We start from the raw sequence: 20,028 nt of genomic DNA on the forward strand, positions 1-20,028 counted from the left end.
ATTGGGCCCGTGGCTCTACTCAGGCCACTCCCACTCCAAGCATGTACCAGCCCACTGCAAGGTAGATGTCTCCAATTAAGAAGCACACACACGGCGCCAGGCAAAAGCGGACACCGGAGGATGGCCACTGGCCACTGGCGCAAAAAACAAAACAAAAGGATTAACCGTTCTGAGGGTCGATTGACGGCAACCCCCAACCCTGACTTGCGACGGCAGGAAAGTGTTCAAATGTCGGGAACTCACATCCGCGGCACGCTAAGCTATTCAAAGGGTTGTACCAGTGTACAATTCTGGCCGTTATAAATCACATCTGTTTTCCAGTGTTATTATGAATGGTGTTATAATGCACGTCCGTCGTTTAGTTTATCCTTTTGTAATCAGCCATGTTACAAATTATGTGATCTGTGACGCTCGACCGTCTGTGCATCTACCAAGGTTCACAGATAGTCTTGCTTGGCACTGGGCATACAGGTTCCCCAGACCCGATGTGACACGCAAGACTCTCACTTAAGCACAACGAAATGATACAGCAGCGTAGTACACAGTACGGACAAGGGACTACTTTCTACAGGGTCTGTCTACATTGCTTATCCCCACTTGCGAACCCAGCTGCACTCTCCACAGCTCCACATGCCCATGTCACGCGGTCCAGCACCACAGAAGTCACAGAACCAGCCTGTAGCAGAGACACTCTGTGGCGGGCGAGGCGCCGTGCACGCTTGGCACGCCTTCTCCGAAATGGGGTTGATGAGCGTGCACGTCGAGCATGCCCAGTCCTCCTTTACGGGAATGGGGGGAGTGGGGGTAGCACTGGACGACGAGGCAGGCAACTTGGCCGGACGGCTGTGTGCAGCAGAGGACGTTGGCTTGGACACTGGTGGAGGGCGGCGGGCGGGCGGGGCGGCAGGCGCAGCAGCGGGCAGAGGACGTTTCTTGGTATCCTTCTCGTCCACGGGCGTTGGGGTTGTGTCCTCGATAGACTCGTCGTCATCGTCCGAAGAACCCGTCAAGTCGATAATGTCTTTGGCGTCGATACCAACGCTCTCGGCCTGAGCCTTGCGGATCTCCTCCTCTACCTCGGCGGTGTGTGTCGTGTCGCATGCCTTGTCGTCTTGCATGCGCCTCTCTGCAGCCTGCGAGGAGGGTCAGCAGGGACAACACATATCGGTTCACTCACCTCTGCCACAATCTCACGCATCGTCTTGCCAGCATTCCGAGACGTTCCTCCAAGCACGCCTCCGCGTCCGAGAGCCTTGGCCTGGTTGAGGCGCTTTTCGGCGGCTGCGAGACCCCTGCGACGGCCGTCGTACTCGTTGACGCGCACGCCGTTGAGGCGGTTTCCGGCCGAGTGGAATCCTTCGCCTTCGTAGCCCTTGTGCTTGAGTGAGTAGAACTCTTCCTCGAGCTCGCTCAGCAGCTTGTAAAAGCTGGCGTCGTGTGGGCCGTGTACAATATGGGTGAGCTGGTGACGTCAGCCGCTTCCTTGTGCCTTCCCTGCCCTTGGGTGGCGACTCACTTCGTGTAGCATGACAAGGACGAGCTGGTCGTATTCATAAAACGTCGAGGTGTTCCCGGGAGGTCGTAGGCGCAGGTTGATCTGCTGGCCGTGGTTCATGTTGTTGCCGAGCAGTGCCGGGTTGGCGGGCAGAAACTAGATGGTCAGCTATAAGAGTGGGGGTTACCTAGCTGACTCACCTCTGCAAGAGTTCCAACCTTCCATCCGCGCTTCACCATGATGGGCTTGACCTGGCTTGCAATCTTCTCCAAGAGAGGCCTTTGGATGGTCAGACATGCGTCTGTCTTGTAACGTTACTCACCTCGCCTCATCTGAGCGTGGCCTGTTGGGGAGATGCTCAAAGCGGCCGATGAGCAGCGACATGACGTGGACAGTTTGTTTTAATGTGTGCGGGGGGTATGAAGAATGAGGGGAATGAGCGGGATGAGGAAACAGGTTCAGATGTGATGACTGAACACTACAACCTGTGCCCGACGGGCATGTTGTTGAGAGAGAGAGAGATGTTGTGGAAACGGAGGGTATATCGACGCGCTTGGTCATCGTCACCCAAGGATTCTTCCAGACGGTGTGTCGTGTGTTGCACCTCCACCGTGAGCCTTTGGGTGGACGGCGGAACCAAATTCATTATCAGCGGCCCCAGCGGCCCGGCTGGCCCATGGCGCAGGGGGGGTTGCGATCACGTGACCTGAATAAGTCGCGGCGCAGGGTGAGTGTGTCTGACGTCGTCGCTCTCGTGCGGTGGTGTGACGGCACCGAACGAGCTCGCGATCACTCCCCCCATTCTCACTCGTTATATTTCATCACCCTTCCACAAACGACACCTTGCACTGGCACTCGAACGCACCACGTCTTGCCATGGTCGCCGCAAGGTCGTCTATTTAGTCCCAACACAAGTGTGAGTCACACGCGCTGCACCGCGCCTTGTCCGTCACAGGCGGCGGCTTCCGCCGGCGTGGTCCAAACAGCTCCTCTCATTCAACACACGTACTGTACACGCGACGGTCGGCTCACACAGTTGTTTCACAGGGGGTTTCTGTTTACGTTCGTTTGCTACCTTTCATCCACCCAATAACCCTTCCACCCACTACCCTCCACTCGTTGTTCCCGACCATCGGCCAAGAAGCCAACCAGCCACAATGCACTGGCTAAAGTGGTTTCTGTTGCTGGTCGTCTTCTCCCTCCTGCTCACCTACATTGTTATCCCCTTGGTAGCAAACTGGGTGAGCGGGTTCCGCGTGCGCGCAACCAAGCTGTCTCCTCTTTCGGCGCGAGGTCTCGAGTGGTACCAAAAGCACAACAACTCGTCACTACCCAGCCTCCGCATTGAGAGGATGCACTGGACATGGGGAGGCACTTTGTCGAGCAGAATCACCCTCAACATCGAGGGTGTCACTGTTCGTATACGCAAGAAGACTTCGGTCAAGAAGCCCAAATTACCCAAAAAGGTGAGCCATCAGCACTGAAGTCTTCAGTCACACGAGTCACGAGTTGCTGACAAGGGAAATCAGAAGAAGAAGATTCCACCGCAGGTGCAACGCCTTCTCAACTACTTCTTTCACTTTCTCGTTCTCAACTGGGCAAACGTCGCGGCCTTCTTCGCCATTCGCGTCGTGGACATCAAGGTCATCGTTGAAGACCTCCAGGACGTAGAGATCACGGTCAGCAATGTCAAGCTGGCCATCACTCGGGAGCCCCAGGCCCCACCACCTTCCACTTCTTTCAACCCCGACGAGGACGTTTCACCTCAGCTTTTTGCTTCTCCGCCCATGTCGCCCTCGGTCTGCAGCGAAGGCGTCGGCGGCCAGTGGCCATCGGTGGTTCCCCTTCGGTCACCCACCGCCCGCCGCATGGAGAGTTTCCATCGTCGGGCTTCCTCCATCCACACTACCGTTTCCAAGACCGCCTCCCACATTTGGTCGCACGCCATCGGCAGCGCTGTCGACAGGGTGACGTTTTCGCTCAGCGTTTCCGATGTCGCTGTCCTTCTCCCCCGGTCAGCATCACCGGTGGCGGCGTCAAATTCCTTGCCGCACCTTTCTCAAAAGTCGTCTAACGGGTCGCTGAACGCCTCGGCTCCTCGTGGCTTTGACCCCATCTCGTCGCTGCTCAAGCTTCGCCAATATTCACCTCTTGGGATCGATGAGGGCTACGAGAAACTCCTTGCCATTGAGAATGAATCGACACTCACAACGTGTATTGGCTTTGGACCCAACCGGCCCATTCTCACCGAGAACAACGTGCGTGCCGACGTCAATGTCGGCCCTCTCCACCTGAGCCTTGATGGTGTCGAGAAGCTGCAGGCACTGGCAGAGCTCAGGCCACGGGCCCCTCGACGGGCCCCGCCTCCAGAGTTCACATCAAAGCCATCAATATGGGAGCCCAGTGGCTTGCCGAGAGTACGTCACCTCGCTGACGTGAACCCGCTGACTGTATCAGATTGTGCTGCACTCGTTGGAGAAGGCGTCCATCTCGCTCGCCAAGGTGTATGTGTCACACCTGCTGCCAGTGGCTCTTCCCTTGTCGACGGCGTCATCCGCCACGGAGTTGTCTGCGGACAATGTCCCTGCACCGGAACGGCCGTTCCACACCTTGTCGCTCGACTTTACCAACGTGTATTTGAGCGCGGAGGGTACGAGCAATCGCGTGCACTCGCAGCTCGTAAAGCTCTTTGGAACAAACACGAGCCCCCAGTCCCTGGTTCGAGGTGTCAAGGCCGAACTCCGCTGGACGGCCATTGAGCTGCAATGTATCGCCCCTGGCGAGACCAGCAACGACAAGACGCAGCTCGTCGCCATCCGCCAAGGCAAATTTGACCTACTTTCCACCTGGCGTCCTGCTGGTTGGCAGTGGCATGACTTGGTCTTTGGAGACGACCCCAACCTCAGTGTCGTCAGCTCCCGAGGCCACATCTCCTCCATCGACATTGCCAGTGACCTCCAGCTCGTGAGCGAACTGGAACAAGCGTGGAGTCAGCAAAAGCCACCGCCAAAGCAAAAGACTCCTCGTGAGCCAAAGGCGCGCCGTGGTCTGCTCCCCAGGCTTCGTCTTCTTCTTGACACTGGACCCATCTCGATTGTGCTCGCCAACCGCGCGTCGAAAGACGAGGCGACGGTGACTCTGGCCACCGATGGCATATCCATGGGCTGCCACTCGACTTACGCCGACCTGCCGCCGCCAAGACCTTCAGCTCAGTCCAAGGTCGACGACACCGAGAACCTCATGTTCACAGAGTCACCTGCGGGGAGCACCTTTAGCGCACCGAGTGTCGCTCCCAGCATCAGCTCCTCTGCCCAGGCAACCATCAACACTGATGACGGCTACAGCGACGCGGGAACACATACCGAGGTACTCCAGTCTGCCGCAGGTTCGCAGGCTGGTGATGACGCCGCTGCCGCGTCGCCACCCCCGCTGATGATGTCACTCCGGATGGACGCCAATGTGGCTGTGGACCCCATTTCATTGCGTATGTCTCTGGGATCGCGTAACGAGAAGACGTACCGCGTCGCCACACTCGGCAGGGTCGTTACCACTGTTTGCGGAGACGTCTCAGCTTCGGAGCAGGTCGGCGCGGACGGCGTCGAGCTTTACACCCTCTTGCCTGAGACGCTCACGTCCTACGTCGAGGTGTTGTGTGAGGATGGCTTGCGTGTCGAGCTTTGGCACAAGGGGGTCATCGACGCCCTCGTGCAGCTTGCCAACATGAAAGAACCGAGCCCACCAAAACCGCCGTCCAACCTACTCGACAAGTTGCCGTCTGGTGTGACCTTGCGCGTGGCGCTGGAAAATGTCAGCGTCTTTGTAGGACACGAGGATCCCAATCCCAACTGCGACCTCCGCAACGTCCACGGCATCTGGCTGCAGACCATGCTGGTCGTCAACTATGCTCACTACAAGCCTACCGGTGCCAAAGCCCGCTGTCGCCACCTGAGCGACCAGAGCATACGAGACCAGTTTTCCATGTACGACGACATTACCGCCCAGGCGTACCAGATGACCGAGCACCTCGAGGCACAGGGCGGCGACGCAGCCTTGTTCACCGTGTTGGTACACCACGTTCATGTGCGATCCGTCTACAACGGTGCTGTCTTCGTCGCCAAGGGCGGTGCGGACCGTATCATGCCTAAGGACGATACCACGGTGGTTTACCCGCCGCCGCACGTTGGGGAGGAGTACGTCTGGTGGGGACGCCGAGGCGCCCAGTCCAATCCTGCATTCAAACACAACCATGTGGCGAACAAGGGCGACTTTGATTCCCGGTCCTTCCTCCGCCTGCCGATCAACTTTTTCACAATCTCCATCCGCCGCACTCGTCCAGACGGCCGCGCCGAAACATCAGTCACATGTCGCATCGAGCGTGTCCAGGTCGTTGGCTACATTTCAGACATTTACTGCTCGCTGCTTGCTGCCAAGACGATCACTAAAGTGGCAGAAGCCTTCAAGAGGCCACCAGTACCCGCACAGCCAGTCAGGACCGCAAGCCCCTTGTCATTCAGCCTCCTCGTCCCGACCGTCTGGGTCCACTTTACGTTTCCGCTGAAGGATGAGCTGTTTGTGTCGATGGCTCAAGTCAATGTCGACAAGCCGCTGGACAAGGTCATGGCCGTTGCGGCCAGTCATGTTCTCGTCCACGTCCAGAGTGCAACCAACCCTGGCATGTGGGACGAGTTGGGACTCATCAAGAGGCTGAGCGTAGCTATCGACCCTTCCAAGGCGATCAAGGTCCAGGCTGTTGGCATGCGTATCCGTATCCCGCACGCGTTCATGCTCAGTCAACTCATCTTGAACATCAACGTCTGTTTCAAGGCGGTCAAGCTCCTTGCCGGCAACCTCAAGAGCAACGAGTTCCACACCGTCAGGCTGCCAGTCAGCGAAGCACCAAAGATGGTGCCCAACCTCACCATTGAGGTGGCTCTCTTGCATCTCGAGGCACGTGACAACCCGGTCGAGAACAAGATCAACCTCGCCAACCGTGTTGGTCTCATGGAGCAGCGCTCGCGCCTCCAGCTGGAAGACATGTTCGAACACAAGCTCAGCCTCCTCAGCGACCCTGAGACGCGCCCCATCAACCATCTCACGACCAACTCTACTGTCTCAGCAAGTGAGGCACGGTACCGTCTTGACTGGCACATTTCGCGCAACTGGATCAAACGTATGAAGCGTGCCAAAGAGTACGAGCGACGGCGCGAGGAGTCCTTCCACAGCAAGATGGCTATCAAACGAGACAGGCTCCCGATCCGCATTCTGCCATTGGAGCAGACCACACCACTCTTCCGTGCCGCCTTTAGCACTGTGAGCATCAAGCTCGCTCCTCCGGCCCTCAGTCGCTCCGAAATCATCGACTACATGGGCAGGGTGTCGGCTCCATTCTCAGACGACGTCGGCTTCACGCTCATGGTGCCCTTCGAGTTTGACTGGTCCATGGGTGAGACCAAGGTCTCGCTGCGCGACTACCCGCTGCCTGTCCTGCGTATTGAACCGGCCGCCAAGGGCCCCAGTTGGCGCGTCACGACGCTCTTTGTCATTGCCGAGGAGCTCGCCGGCGAGGACTCGTGTCTCTTCATTCCCTGCGAGGTCCTCCCCGAGCAGGCGGGCGACTCCAAGGCCAAGCCACTCTGGGTCCAGATTGCTAAGACGATCAACCCCGTCAAGACGTACGCCCGTCCCAAGGTCAAGATCTACGCACCCGAGGCCACCAAGATCACTTGGTGCAATTCGTATTCTGCGGGATACTCGGAGCTGTCGCGTATGTTTGACAAGCTGTCTAGCCCGCCTCGTGACCCTTCACCCAAGCTTGGTTTCTGGGACAAGATGCGTCTCGTCCTGCATTGGCGCGTCCGAATGGAGTTTGCCAGCTCTGTGCGGTTCTATCTCAAGGGTGAGTTATATACTCCGCTTCCATGGACGCCACGCTAACTCGTTCAGGCTCGGCGGATCCGTACTTGGTTACGGGATACGGATCTGGCTTTGCCCTTGTCTTGCGTCGCAACGTCGCCATCGAAGTGTGTCAGCCAAACAGGGAGCACGAGACTGTGCAGTTCATGGCCGACGAGCTGCTTGTCAGCATTCCAGATCTCGCGTACCTCCACGACGCGGCTGCCGTCGGCACGGACACTGGGCCTGAAGACATCAACGAGGTGGATCGTCTCATGATCGAGCGCCGCAGTGTCAAACCATGTGCTCGATTCATGAACGGCGTTCGCTTCGGACTGGGCTTTGGGTTTGAGCGCACTTGTCGACCATGGACGTGCCACGGTTGTGGTGAGACGGACAACCTCCTCCATCGCCAGTGTCGCCTCTTTCAGTTCCGCCCCCACAACAGTGTTGTTCTTCGCTCGCCACAGGCGATTGAGCGCATGGAGGCACAGGCCGGTCACGCTATCGACTCGTACGAGGCATTCCGCTCCGACTACATCCACTTTTCAGTGTCCCTTGTGGCGCCGAGAGAGAACGAGGGAGTCGCACCGCGAGGAACGACGGCCGAGACTCACAACAGTCTACATCTCAGTCCCAAGGCGTTTGCGCACTTCTTTGCGTGGTGGGGACTGTTCTCGTCCAAGATTCCTGCCCCAATTCGTCAAGGCCCGCTGTTTGCGGACACGCCTCCGCCGTCCAAGAAGTTTGGCAGGAGCATGGGCACGATCAAGTACCGCATGGACCTCGCGCCTGTCTACCTGTCGCACATGTACAACCAGGTGGCGGAGGACCTGTGGGCACAGGGCCGAGCACAAAGTCTCGGCTGCAAGCTCCGTATCCGTCGTCTCCGTTGCGATGGTCACCAGCGCATGCAGGAGACACGCCAGTGGAACAAGGAGCTTGGTAACGTCAAGGTCATTACGCACAAGCCCTTCTACGCTGTCGACGTCCTGTTAGACCAGATCCAGATTGTGGGGGTCGTCGCCGACTTTGAGGAGACGACCCCGTTGGTGCCAGAGGACGAGCCGCGTCCCCCTCCTACCGAACAGCACCCCAAGGCGTCTGAGCTGCCGCCTGATCAGCGTGAATGGTTCAACTCGTTTGACTTTATCGATGCCGACCGCAAACCGTTTGACCGTGACCCACGCATGGAAATTGTCGACCTCGGCGACTGCCCGCATGTCTCCTTGTCCCGCCGTGTCCGGTGCCGCCGCACGATGCCAGACCACGACGACGACACGTTCACCAACGACATGGAGGCCAGCAAGTTTGGCCACGAAAAGACGCACGTCTGCTACCTGGGTGCTGCCCTTGGCATTGGGCCTATGCAGCAGCAGATTGCCCAGGAGCGCGTCGACGAGCTCCAGAACATGCTCGACCACTTGCCACCTGCGACTGTGGCCGAGGAGCGCAACCCTCGGGACATTCGCCAGACCATCAACCACCGCATTGCTACGCTCAACCATCATATTGATGACCTCGACCACCGCGAGAGGCGGCACATAGACGACAACACCCTCGAGCAGAATGGGGACGACGAGTATACTCGCGACGCCGACGGCGACCCGTCCTTTGAGAACACGGTGCACGTCCACTGCCCACGACTGTTCATCAACAACAAGTCGCGCAACCTACTCTACAAGTACAACTACTCGCACAAGAACCGTCGCAAGGAAGATTACACGACGTCCCATGCGTCGCTGCGCGGTATCCGTGACGGTATCAACCGCCGCCTTGTCCGTAAGCAAAACGGTCTCAACAAGGATGACCTCCCAGAGGACCTGCAAGGTGTCGAGTCAGGCAATGCGCTCTTAGAGCAGCTAGAGGCCCTGATCTCAGATAACGCTGCGAGCCGTTTCAAGCTCGGGCAAGACTTTGTCGGCGACAAGGTCGACCTTCGCCGCACCGCACTTGGAATCCCCGAAGAATGCCATATTCACCCACACTGGCGTGCGATTGTCCTCAAGCCCCAGATGTCGTTCCGAAGCAATGCCGAACCGGACGCAGTTGTCCTCGTCGCTGTGGAGGAGGTGTCGTTCCAGGGCTTTGCTATCAGGGACCCGATCGCTCTCGACCATGTGTCCATGAAGATCCTGTCGCGCAACTATATTGCTCTTCGTGGTCTCCAAGCCTTCTACCCGACAAAGGAGGTGCTCCAGCGCAACCCCCAGACATCGGCGGGATCCGGTAGCAACCGACAGCTCGACTTTGTTCCTCTCGAGGTCTTCCTGGACGTTCGCAGCGAGACGACCGAGTATGAACGTATCGTTCTCAAGACGGACATGGGCATGTCCATGGACCAGTTCAACGACCTGCGTGTTCCCCGTGGTCTGGAATGGCCAAAGGCTGTCAACGAGCACGGCGAGCCGATCAACCATCTCCGCCGGCACCAAAACTGCGTTGCTGTCAGCGTCCCCATGGTCACCGTCTCTGCCACCCCGACACACTACTCTGCGCTCTACTACATCATCACCGACCTCCTCATGTACAAGGACCCGCAGACCGCCGCCTTGTCCGAGAAGATCAACAACTTCATGTACAGGTTTGACCAGCGCGATCGTGACCCTCAACAACTGCTCTTGACCCTGTTCATCATGCAGCAGCATATCCGCAATCTCACAGAGCTCCAGCGCGGTTACGAGGCCAACCTCTACCGTCTTACCGATCAGGGCAAGGCCGAGCTTTTCAAGATCCGTACCGACCTCTTGCACGAGTCTGAATCGCTGTTCACGGTCTTTGAAGTCATCAATGCCAACCGCGCCCGCGACGATGCGCAGGCCAATGCCCGTACGTTGTCTCGCGTGGACGTCCGTGCCGGTAACATTGCGTGGCACATGCTGCGTGAAAACGGCGACCCTCTTGTCAAGCTCAACATCAAGCACACGATCGGTCTTATGGAGCACAACCAGGATGGCTCGTCGGACAACGCATTGGTGATGGGTGACCTGCAAGCGCTCAACAGCAACGCCGACGCCGTCTTCCCCGAAGTCATCTCGCGATACGACAAGGATTGGCCAAAGAGCAGCAAGCGCTACAAGTCCAACAGCTACATCTCGACCATCCTCTGCCTCTTCCCGCAAGTGGGTGGTATTGGTATCATTCGCCAGTTTGCGTTTTACGTTCACCCCACGCGGTTCCGCCTCGAGCAGGAAGTCGGCTCGTCCCTTGTCGACTATGTCTTCAACGACAAGACGGGTCGCCGCCCCAAGCTCAACAAGAAGGACACCAAGGCGGCGCACAAAGAGGACAAGGACAAGGACAAGGACTTGTTGGCTCCCGCAGGAGACGATGCGTCCGCGCTCAGCCGTACGGTCTCGCCGAACACGCTGGCGGTGGCGGCTCCGGCGAACGGACGCAACCGCTCCGCAACAGTTGTTTCGGCAGCCACAAACGACAGCGCGCGGAGCACACCGCTCGATAACGTTCCCGACATGGATGCCGCTGAGATGCGGCGCCGTGCCAACATGAACCGGACGTTCATCTCGGTGCTTGTTGGCTCCACGATTCTGGTATTGGACTACAAGGTAAGGTAATGGGTAATCGAAGGTCGCTAACCTTTGCAGCGTGACGACAACAGAAAGCACACGGGTCTCACATGGCCTGAATGTGTCGACTTTCGTCTGCAGGCGCCGCAGCTCGAGTACCACGACGAGATCCTCACGTTTAAGGAGCTCTTTGACAAGGTCAAGGTCGACATTCGTTCCTACGCCCTGTCGCAGACCGGAAACCTTCTCGGCCAGGTGTTCAAGAAGACGTCCGTGTTCCGGTCCAAGAAGAGCTTGCGCCAGATCGCAGGTATCAACACCGAGATGCCGACGTTTTCCAAGCGCGCGTCGCCAAAGTCGCCGCTGCGGTTCACTGTCCAGCCCGGTACACCGCTTGAGATTGACGAGTTTGGCAACACCACCAACGGCCACGCTAGCGCCGTGACTGGCCCGCATCCCAACACCATGTTCCGCTCCATCTCGCGCAGGTCGGACGGCGGCAGCGGCCACGGCAGCCGGCCGTCGATCGGCAGCAGCATCGACACGCTCGGCGACGACGCCGACAATGAGAGCCCCGGATCATCGCACTACGACAGGCCGCGGCGGGGACTGATGGGCAGGCTGCGCAAGAGCAGTAAGCAGGACGATATGGAAGTCCTGGATGACTTGTCGCAGAACCCATACATCATCTCGCCGCCCGAGCGCACCGTTTCGCTCGAGCCGTCGCTCCTGAGCAGCGCGCACTCGTCGTCCAGGGGAAACTCGACACACTCGGGCTCGTCGTCCAACGACATTTCCAGGCAGGTCACGCCTGACCGCGGTCGCTGAGGCCACCGCGGTCACCGCCGTCGTTTGGCCCCTGTCCTCTTTTCTGCTATATACAACTTTTCTTTATTTTCTATTGTGTAGCACTATCTGCATCCGGTTTATGGGTTTCATACGGGGGGGGGGGGGGTTGTTACAGTCCTCTTTTTTCTCTACGGCATACATGACATGAGACGTGCATTTACAGCTTGGAGCCAGTGAGAAGGCTACCACCGTCGATGGGAATCACTGTACCGGTGATCCACTCGCCGCCCTTGCCCGAGAGCCAGAGGGTGGCAGCCGCGACGTCTGAGGGGTTACCGATTCGCTTCGAGGGGAGGCCGCCCGCAATGACCTCTTCGCCGGCCTCGAGCGTCGACTTCATCATCTTGGAGCGGAAGGGGCCGAGCGCGAGCGCGTTGACGGTCACGGACCCGTCGACAAACGCCGCCAGGTGGCGCGTGAGCTGGTGCAGCGCGGCCTTTGAGGCCGAGTAGGCAAACGTCTCCATGGCGGGAACGCTGACGCCGTTGATGGAGCCAATGTTGATGACGCGGCCGCAGCCGTCGCGCTTGCCGCCCTTCTCGATGAGGGGCATGAGCGCCTGCGTGAGCGTGAACACGCGCTGCACGTTGAGCGTGAGCAGCTTTGTGAATGCCGAGTCGGGGTACTCGGCCAGCGAGGCGCCCCACGTCGCGCCAGAGTTGTTCACCAGGACGTTGAGGACTGAGGCGTAGTTGGGTCAGCCATCTATGCGTGGCGGCTGGAGGGCATCGCGCTGACTGGTACGCAGGGTGTACTCTCTATACTCTCTACTCACCTGGCTCGCGCTTCTCAATCTCCTTGGCGAGACGGATACACTCGTCGTACTTTGACAGGTCGCCGGGGATGGCAATGCACTGGCCGGGACCGCGGGCAGTGAGCGCCTTGGCGGTCTCCTCGCACGCCTTGACATCGCGGGACGAGATGTACACCTGGGTTTCTGGTTAGCACCGCCACAACAGCTGAGACCATGGCCACGATAACTCACCTTGGCGCCGTTGGTCACGAAGCCGGTCGCGATCTGCTGGGTCAGCTTTGGGCGCGGACCTACAAAAACTCACCATCTCGCCCACGCCACGGCCGCCGCCGGTGACGAGCACGACCTTGCCCTTGACGCTGAAGAGAGACTCGATATCCATGGCTGTCGATGCTGAAGGCTGAGAATGGAGATGCGACAATGGACCGATGGAGTGCTCGTACTTGATTCATGTGGGCGGGCACAACCTCTTTGCCCATCGGTTAACCAGCGTGGCCGGTGTCATCGGGCTTGTCCGAGCGGAAATTCCGCGGTGATATCCGTGTTGTCATGTTCTGCGATCTGCGTGACTGACCTGCATGTCCAAGCTGCACGAATGCATGGTATGCTGACCACGGACGCGGAACAGACCATGTAGATAGAGGGACATGGAAGAGGTGAATCATGATGACTCACAGGTGGCGTAGACGCTGCCCCCACAGTTGTCGCCGGCTACTTGTCACCGACGGCGCGCCACGGTTTGGCCATCTGCGCTCTGATCTCTCCTGTAGCTTCTGGGGCCATGTTTGTCTGTTGCTTTGTGAGCCTGAACAGAATCTCTTATCCATTCTCCACCGCATGGCATCGCCACTCCCTCCTCACCCACACTGCATCCCACACCGCGTGCACCAGAATCTCGCAGATCTCAGACCTGTGTTTCCCGGCACGCTCTCTCGGCACCACAGCGCTGTGGAAAGTGGTGTGCCCACGAGGAACCAGGCCCAGACCATTACCATGCTACCAGTGGAACATGGCCCAGGTCATCATCCCAGAAGCGCTGTCCCACACGATATCACGAGGAATGAAGATCGGCGGAGAGACAGGCTTCTTCAGTGCTCATAATAGACATGTTGCCAAGACACAGCCGGCTGTTATGCATGTGGCTGGGAGCACATGGTCCATCAGCGCAGCAGGACAGCAGCGCGGTGTGTCTGCCGAGGCTCTACCGGTTCCATGGCCTGCGACTGCCCCGTCGATCTCGACACGATCCCACACCGCAAATGATCAAATGACAGCGTCCACCCGAAATCCGTCCACAGCATGTCTCTCCCTTTGTTGTCCATACGCAACAGGTTTGTATTCCGGATTTGGGTTTTCCCGTTTAACCTGCAGTCGCCGGATGACACGGATGGCCAGGTGGGATCACTGTGACGTACAGACACCGGGGGTGGACAGACCACATTTATAGAACGAGCTCTCTCTCTCACCGTTGCTCATTCCCCCTCACTCACATCGTCTCTTGACACCTTCTTTTGCCTTTGCACCCTTCACCAACCCACACCTACCTCCCAACCCAACCATGTGCAAGCGTGTTACCTGCCCCAACGACGGCAAGCCCACCTGGTGGGGCTGCGGTGAGTGGTGGTGGAGCGAAACATCCCCTCGTACAATGCATGGAAGACTGACAGAGCCAGGCGCCCACATCGAGACCGTGAGTCCTTGTTTCGCTGGAGAGGCCCCTCACACCCACCCGTTGTTGCTGAGCGATTCCCGACGACAATATCTTCCTGGGCCGGCCTTTGAACCAGCTGCTGACCCTCTCTCTCTTCACAGGCCCTTGCCGGCGTTGCCACCGCCGACCGCTGCGACTGCCCCCACGTCCCCGTCGAGGGCAACCCCCGCATGTTCGAGGTCAAGAAGACGGAGGACCAGGCCACTGCCTAAGTGGAGTCGACGCACCGTTTATCAAAGGCCTTTATCCGTTTTTCGAGGGAGAGAGGTGGAGGCAGCCGTGTGTGCTATAGTCGCCGAGAGTTTGATGGCTGCTGGACCCACCGATGTAGCGTTGAGATTTGCAGCAGTAGTACATGCACCGTCGCTTGTGTGTGTAGCTGGGGCCGTGCGTCCAGATCGTTGCTGCCAGACTGACTGTTGCATGCATGTCCCACTGTCACCATGTGCATATGCATACGCCGTCGATGTGGACGCTGCCGTTTGGTGGAGAGAGATACCCAGGAATGAACCCCCCCTTGCGCCTGTTCAGGGGCGAGGCATCGCGTGGGTGCCGTGCCGTGCGTCGCGTCCATTGCCACGACGTCAACGGACAACGACCATGTCATGTCCACCATCCTCCGTCTCTCTCCGTCTCTCACCCTCTCGTCAACAAACACCCCTCCCAGCACCACCATCTCTCTGGACGCGTGGTAGCATTACCCCCCCGCCTCCTCGTCCAGACAGGTCTTTGCTACCACCATGAGCTTCCAAGGACCGCTCTCGCCCATCGCGGACCCGCTGTCGCTCGCGCGCCTCCAGGTGCTCCTCATCCCCGTTCACCATGGAGGAGCAGGCGTTGGCGCCCACACGGATGCCGATGGCATAGCGTTCCCAGCTCTCACAGACGAGGTCTACGACTACTGGTCCAAAATGTTCCACAAGGTCCAGACACTCCGCGGTGACGAGATTGTGCACGACCGCTCCCGGCCCAACGACGTCCACGGCCCAAGTGTCCCAACGCACCGTCGAGGCAGCGCCGCCGAAACCCCTCGAAGCCGTTTCCTCCCCACCACCTCCTCCACGTCGCTCTCGCGTACAGCCAGTGCCAACTATGTCCACCTCTCCTACCCTGCCCAGCCACCGGCCAAGCACCTCTACCCCCTCAGTCTCCTCCGCATGAGCGCCTTCCCACTGGTCGTCATTGGTGTTGCGGCAGACGACGGCGAGTACGAGGCTGAGGGCTACGAGATTCCTGGCACAGGAGTAAAGCCCAAGGCCAGTCCCAGCCTGCGCATCAATAACAACTGGACACAGACGTTTGAGCGCACTCTGGCCGACTTTCTTCCTCCAACCGCCGCCTTCCCTCTTGTCAAGCGTCTTGTCCTCGTGCCCTCAACCACACCGACGTCTGGATCCAGGACACCTGGCAGTGCCACCTTCAACAGCAGGTCGGCCTGGATCCCATCGCCTTTCACCTGCCGAGCCCCGCATGACGGTGCCGAGGGCTGGGTCACCAAGCTCATGGGCGAGGTGATCGGCCAGGTCTTTGGAGAGCTTGGAGAGCTGGTAAGATATGCTGATCTCAACGGTCGCTGACATCTTTCAGGCTGCGTCACTCGAGTCTCCTGCTGGACTGCACACTCTTTCCGGCACCCTCCTGCCGTCTCTGTCGGCCACCATGCCCCAGTCGGACGAGTACTCTGCTTCACCAGGCCCCATGGAGGCCGAGGAACGGCTGAGGAGCCCTGCCGCCGGGTCGGGGTCTGGTCATTCCACCCCTCGGCCACCTAGCATGGTGCACTCACAGTCGCTTCCTGTGGTCCCATTGGCAAGCAGAAGTCAAGGCTCTGTCCGCTCCCTCACACCGGGTGGTCGGCCAACTGCCATCCAGGCCCCATCTGCACCGCCAATCCAGTCTGCAGCAATCACCGCCGCCCAGCCTGCGTCCCCGGCGTCCTCCAACCCGTTCAGGCGTTCAGCTGCGCTCATCAGCCGTTCGTCGTCTGCCTCGAGCGCGTCGGGGTCGCTGTCTTCGTCCCTCGCCAAGGACCCCACAGGTCTTGGCAAGTACACCACGGCAATGCTCACCGGCATTGCGGGCGGTCGCTTGCTCAAGCTTCTGGGCGACATGTACCTCCTCACTGGCGTGTATGCCGACGCCATCAGGTGCTACGACGAGGGTGCTGAACGGTGTCGTGCGGTCGGCGATGTGTTGTGGGAAGCTCTGGCTCGCGAGGGCCGTGCTGTCGCCGGTATCGGCGAGGCATGGGAAGGCCGTGATGGATCAGTGAGTGTCGAAGAGTGTCGATGAGTGTCGATGAGTGTCGATATCACTGCTTGTGCTGACTCTTGCAGACCATTACCACACCATTCCCATTGTCGCCCATTCCTGTCGAGATCATGTCCCACTACCTCTCGGCACTGGCGTGCTTGACCCGCGCCCCACTTCCCTTCCCTCCCACCATCTTATCTCCCACCCCTCAAAGCGGCGACGTCTCAATCTCGATCCCTGGAGTATCCGCTGCTCATCCAACCAACATTGGCTCGGGTGAGGGTCTGCTGGCCTACCTCTACGCCACACTGTGTCTTCGCATCAGCCACTTTGCCCTCTTCATGTTCGCCGCTGGCGGCTGGGGTTCCATCGCCGTGTCGTCGTTGATCTCCTACTCGCTGCCTCGCTCGTTCCCTGCCCCCGTGGAAAACAAGGACGACGTTGCGGCAGCGAGGAGACGCAGGATCGTCCTCGGCCAGCTCGCCTTATCGTCGCAGCTGAGCCGGAGCACAATTCTGGGTCACGCCGAGGCTGCCCTGGCCCCGTTCCGCCTCGCAATGACCAAGGCAGAGCAGCTTGCGGTTCACGTCGAGGTCGTCTGGCTGGCACGATGGCTGGAGATGGAGCGCAAGGAGGCCCGCGTCACTCGCGAGATTATCAAGCTCGTTTCGAGCGTTGTCGTTGAAGGAAGGGAAGAGCACACCAGGTGGATGTCTCGTGTCAACAGTGGCCTTGGGTTGGGTGTCCCCATTGGGCGGTCTGATCCCCAGGTAATGTCCCACTCGGTGGCATTCCGCCGCAAGGAAGTTACAGAAGGCAACGCCGGCGTCATGGACCTTATCCAGCGCGTGTGCGCTGCCCTCGGCGTGGAGATTCTTCCCCTAGGTGTCGACGCCGTCACCGTACCCGGCATCCAGGGCTCAAACGAGCTCAACGAGCCGCGCTTCGGATGGGCCGACTTGCAGGTTGAGACTTTGAAGGAAGCCATTGCTGTGGCCGAGAATCTCCCAGGTGAGCTATTGCGTTTGTTTGCTTCAGCTGACACGACCCAGACCACCCAAGTGTTGTCAGACTCTGCCTCTCTGCGCTTCACTCGCTGTACACCTACCTTAGCCCCGCCAACCAGAGCTACCTGGCAAAGCTCTATCCCCAGGCGTTGTCCACCATTCGCCGCCGTGCCATCGAGTTTAACGGTATCCCATGGTGGCTCCCGGGACGCCTGGTGCTCAGCGTCGAGGTCTCAAGCCTTCCTGTTAACAGGGTGCCTTTTGAGCATGCGCAGGATGAGATCAGCTCGCCGGCACAGGGACGTAAAGACCCATTCCTTTACAACCCTCGCGTCAAGTCGCCCGAGGCAGGCAAGACTGTTCTGGTCGCGAACGAACAGGTCGACGTGTTTGTTACACTCCAGAACGTGTTCGCCTTTGACCTCGACATTCAGGACCTGTCCCTTCTGACCTCTGGCGCTCCCTTCATCACGACTCCCCTGCCTCTCATCTTGCCCGCATCGTCGGTCCAGACCGTGAGGGTCACTGGTATCGCCCCCAACGCCGGTTCGCTCGAGATCCGCGGCGTCAACGTCCGGCTTGTGGACGGCTCGACTGCCGAGTTCCTGCTGCCCGTTGTCGACAGTGCCGAGCAGAAGCGTGACAGCAAGCGCCGTAGCAGGTTACTTGCAGAGACCGCCAAGACGAAGCGCCAGGGTCTCCAGGCGCGCAAGTCGGTGCAGTACCCCACCGGCGAGGCGCCCAAGTCGTCCAACGCTCCCAGCCACCGCTGGCTCCAGTGCCAGGTTGTCGAGGAGCAGCCTCTGTTGTGGATCAAGAGGACATCCCTCACCCACGGTACAGTCATGCTGTACAATGGTGAAACGTGAGTCGTTATTCAGCGGTTGTTTGTTGACGACCGCAGCTCCACGATCCGCATCACCCTCGAGAACACATCGCAGGTGCCTGTCGACTTTGTCAAGCTCTCGTTTGAGGACTCGGTCACTCGCGAGGCGCAGGCCATTCTTGCCGAGGGCGAGGTGTCACCAGAGCAAGCGTATGAGCTCGACTTTGACTCGCTCAACCGTCCAGTGTTTACTTGGGACAACAGCGCCGAGCTGTCCATTCCTGCTGGTGGTCGCACGACCATCTCCGTCCAGTGTCTGGGCAAGGTTGGATGGTGAGCTTTGGCCTTTTGCTATGCCTAGTACGAGCTGACAAACAGCACCGACGCGCTGATCCGCATCGACTATGGTTACGTCAAGCGCGACGCGTCTGGAGTGGCCAAGACGTTCCACACCCGCCAACTGGCATTCCCCGTCCTGTTCACTGTCTACCACACCCTCGAATGCTACTCGGTCGACCTGGCCTCTATTCGCCCGTCCGAGTCGCACAAGAAGGCGACCGAGAAGATTGCAAAGGACGGCATCCCGCGTTCGCGCTCGGGCACCTTTGCCGCCTCGGCCGACGACGAGCTGCGTTCGGCCCTTGCACAGAGCGATGAACGCAACGTCCTGTTCTGCATGAACGTGCGCAACCAGTACAGCGTGCCGTTCGAGGTCGCCTTGGCTACCAAGCAGGAGGGCGAGCTGGGTGCCAGCGGCAATTCGCTGGTTGTCACACGCTTGGTTCCGCCAGGTGCCACTGAGAGGTAGGTGTCACAAGCTGTCGGTGCTCCTGCTAACCTACACAGACTGGTCCTGCCCATCCAGCGCCAGTCGCTCACCCAGGAAGAGAGGGCGCGCCCCATCCCGGCCCTGTCTGGCCGTCAATACGTCGTGCAAAAGGAGAAGAAGACCGCAGACGAGCAACAGCGTCTGCGGGAACTGTTCTGGTTCAGGGAACGTCTCCACAGCATGGTCGAGGTGTCATGGCGCGAGCCGGGCTCGCTCCGGTCCGGCCACCTCTCGCTGCGCGACCAGCAGCTCACGCCGACGCAGCTCGAGTCGTTCCGCCTCGACGAGCTGGCCATCACTCTCGCCGTCGAGCCGCGCGATGGCCAGACAGCCCTGTCCGCCATGGACTTTGTCGACCTGCGCATCACCGTCGCCAACAATCTCGGTAAGCTAAGCTGGATTGAATTGGTATTCGCACCGCAAGCTAACACATGTGCCAGAACGTGAGATCCGCCCCTACGTCCGGCTCGAGGCACTGCCCACAAACGCGTCTGACGGGTCCTGGTCGTCGCCGGCCGCCACGGCGCCGCGCCGCGTGAGCTCGCTGCCCGCCGCGCCTGTCCGCGTGCCCAAGACGGTGGCATTCGACGGCGTGCTGGCCGCCACGCTGCCGATGCTCGCGCCAGGAGACACCGCGAGCCACACTGTCGGCGCCGCGCTCCTCGCGTCGGGCATGTACACGTTCCGCGCCGCCGCCGAGGAGGTCACGTCCGTGGAACCTGCCTCGGCTTCCTTTGCCGCCTTTGCCGCGCTCCCGCCCACGGTGCGCTTTTCGCATTCCGTGTCGGTTGACGTGGCGTAGATATATACTTTAGCTTGTCCATTTTTTAACCTGCATAGGCCCCGCTACATGCGACTCAACTACAGATACAACGACTAGGGGGC

General features: G+C 59.4%; 5 protein-coding genes across 5 annotated transcripts; 3 read left to right on the plus strand and 2 right to left on the minus strand.

Annotated features, from left to right (window-relative positions):
* Positions 1-587: 587 nt before the first annotated feature.
* EHS24_001403 (uncharacterized protein) lies at positions 588-1,879 on the minus strand (the record flags this gene model as incomplete). Its single annotated transcript, XM_028617201.1, has 5 exons — positions 588-1,133; positions 1,178-1,462; positions 1,517-1,651; positions 1,696-1,774; positions 1,818-1,879. 5 exons carry the CDS (start codon positions 1,877-1,879, stop codon positions 588-590), a joined length of 1,107 nt encoding a protein of 368 aa, XP_028474508.1.
* A 773-nt stretch (positions 1,880-2,652) lies between these two features.
* On the plus strand, positions 2,653-11,742 carry EHS24_001404 (uncharacterized protein; the record flags this gene model as incomplete). Its single annotated transcript, XM_028617202.1, has 5 exons — positions 2,653-2,961; positions 3,025-3,912; positions 3,953-7,391; positions 7,439-10,953; positions 10,993-11,742. 5 exons carry the CDS (start codon positions 2,653-2,655, stop codon positions 11,740-11,742), a joined length of 8,901 nt encoding a protein of 2,966 aa, XP_028474509.1.
* A 178-nt stretch (positions 11,743-11,920) lies between these two features.
* Positions 11,921-12,899, minus strand: EHS24_001405 (uncharacterized protein; the record flags this gene model as incomplete). Its single annotated transcript, XM_028617203.1, has 4 exons — positions 11,921-12,444; positions 12,539-12,692; positions 12,749-12,781; positions 12,822-12,899. 4 exons carry the CDS (start codon positions 12,897-12,899, stop codon positions 11,921-11,923), a joined length of 789 nt encoding a protein of 262 aa, XP_028474510.1.
* Positions 12,900-14,075: 1,176 nt separating this feature from the next.
* Positions 14,076-14,440, plus strand: EHS24_001406 (uncharacterized protein; the record flags this gene model as incomplete). The annotated part of the gene is made up of 3 exons (XM_028617204.1): positions 14,076-14,130; positions 14,191-14,207; positions 14,330-14,440. 3 exons carry the CDS (start codon positions 14,076-14,078, stop codon positions 14,438-14,440), a joined length of 183 nt encoding a protein of 60 aa, XP_028474511.1.
* Positions 14,441-14,968: 528 nt separating this feature from the next.
* Positions 14,969-19,945, plus strand: EHS24_001407 (uncharacterized protein; the record flags this gene model as incomplete). Its single annotated transcript, XM_028617205.1, has 8 exons — positions 14,969-15,775; positions 15,816-16,496; positions 16,565-17,492; positions 17,534-18,353; positions 18,393-18,647; positions 18,693-19,118; positions 19,161-19,528; positions 19,584-19,945. The coding sequence occupies 8 exons, from the start codon at positions 14,969-14,971 to the stop codon at positions 19,943-19,945; spliced, it is 4,647 nt and encodes a 1,548-aa protein (XP_028474512.1).
* Positions 19,946-20,028: the final 83 nt, after the last annotated feature.

The sequence above is a fragment of the Apiotrichum porosum genome, assembly GCF_003942205.1.
Source record: "Apiotrichum porosum strain DSM 27194 chromosome Unknown scaffold_10, whole genome shotgun sequence".
NCBI classification, from domain to species: domain Eukaryota; kingdom Fungi; phylum Basidiomycota; class Tremellomycetes; order Trichosporonales; family Trichosporonaceae; genus Apiotrichum; species Apiotrichum porosum.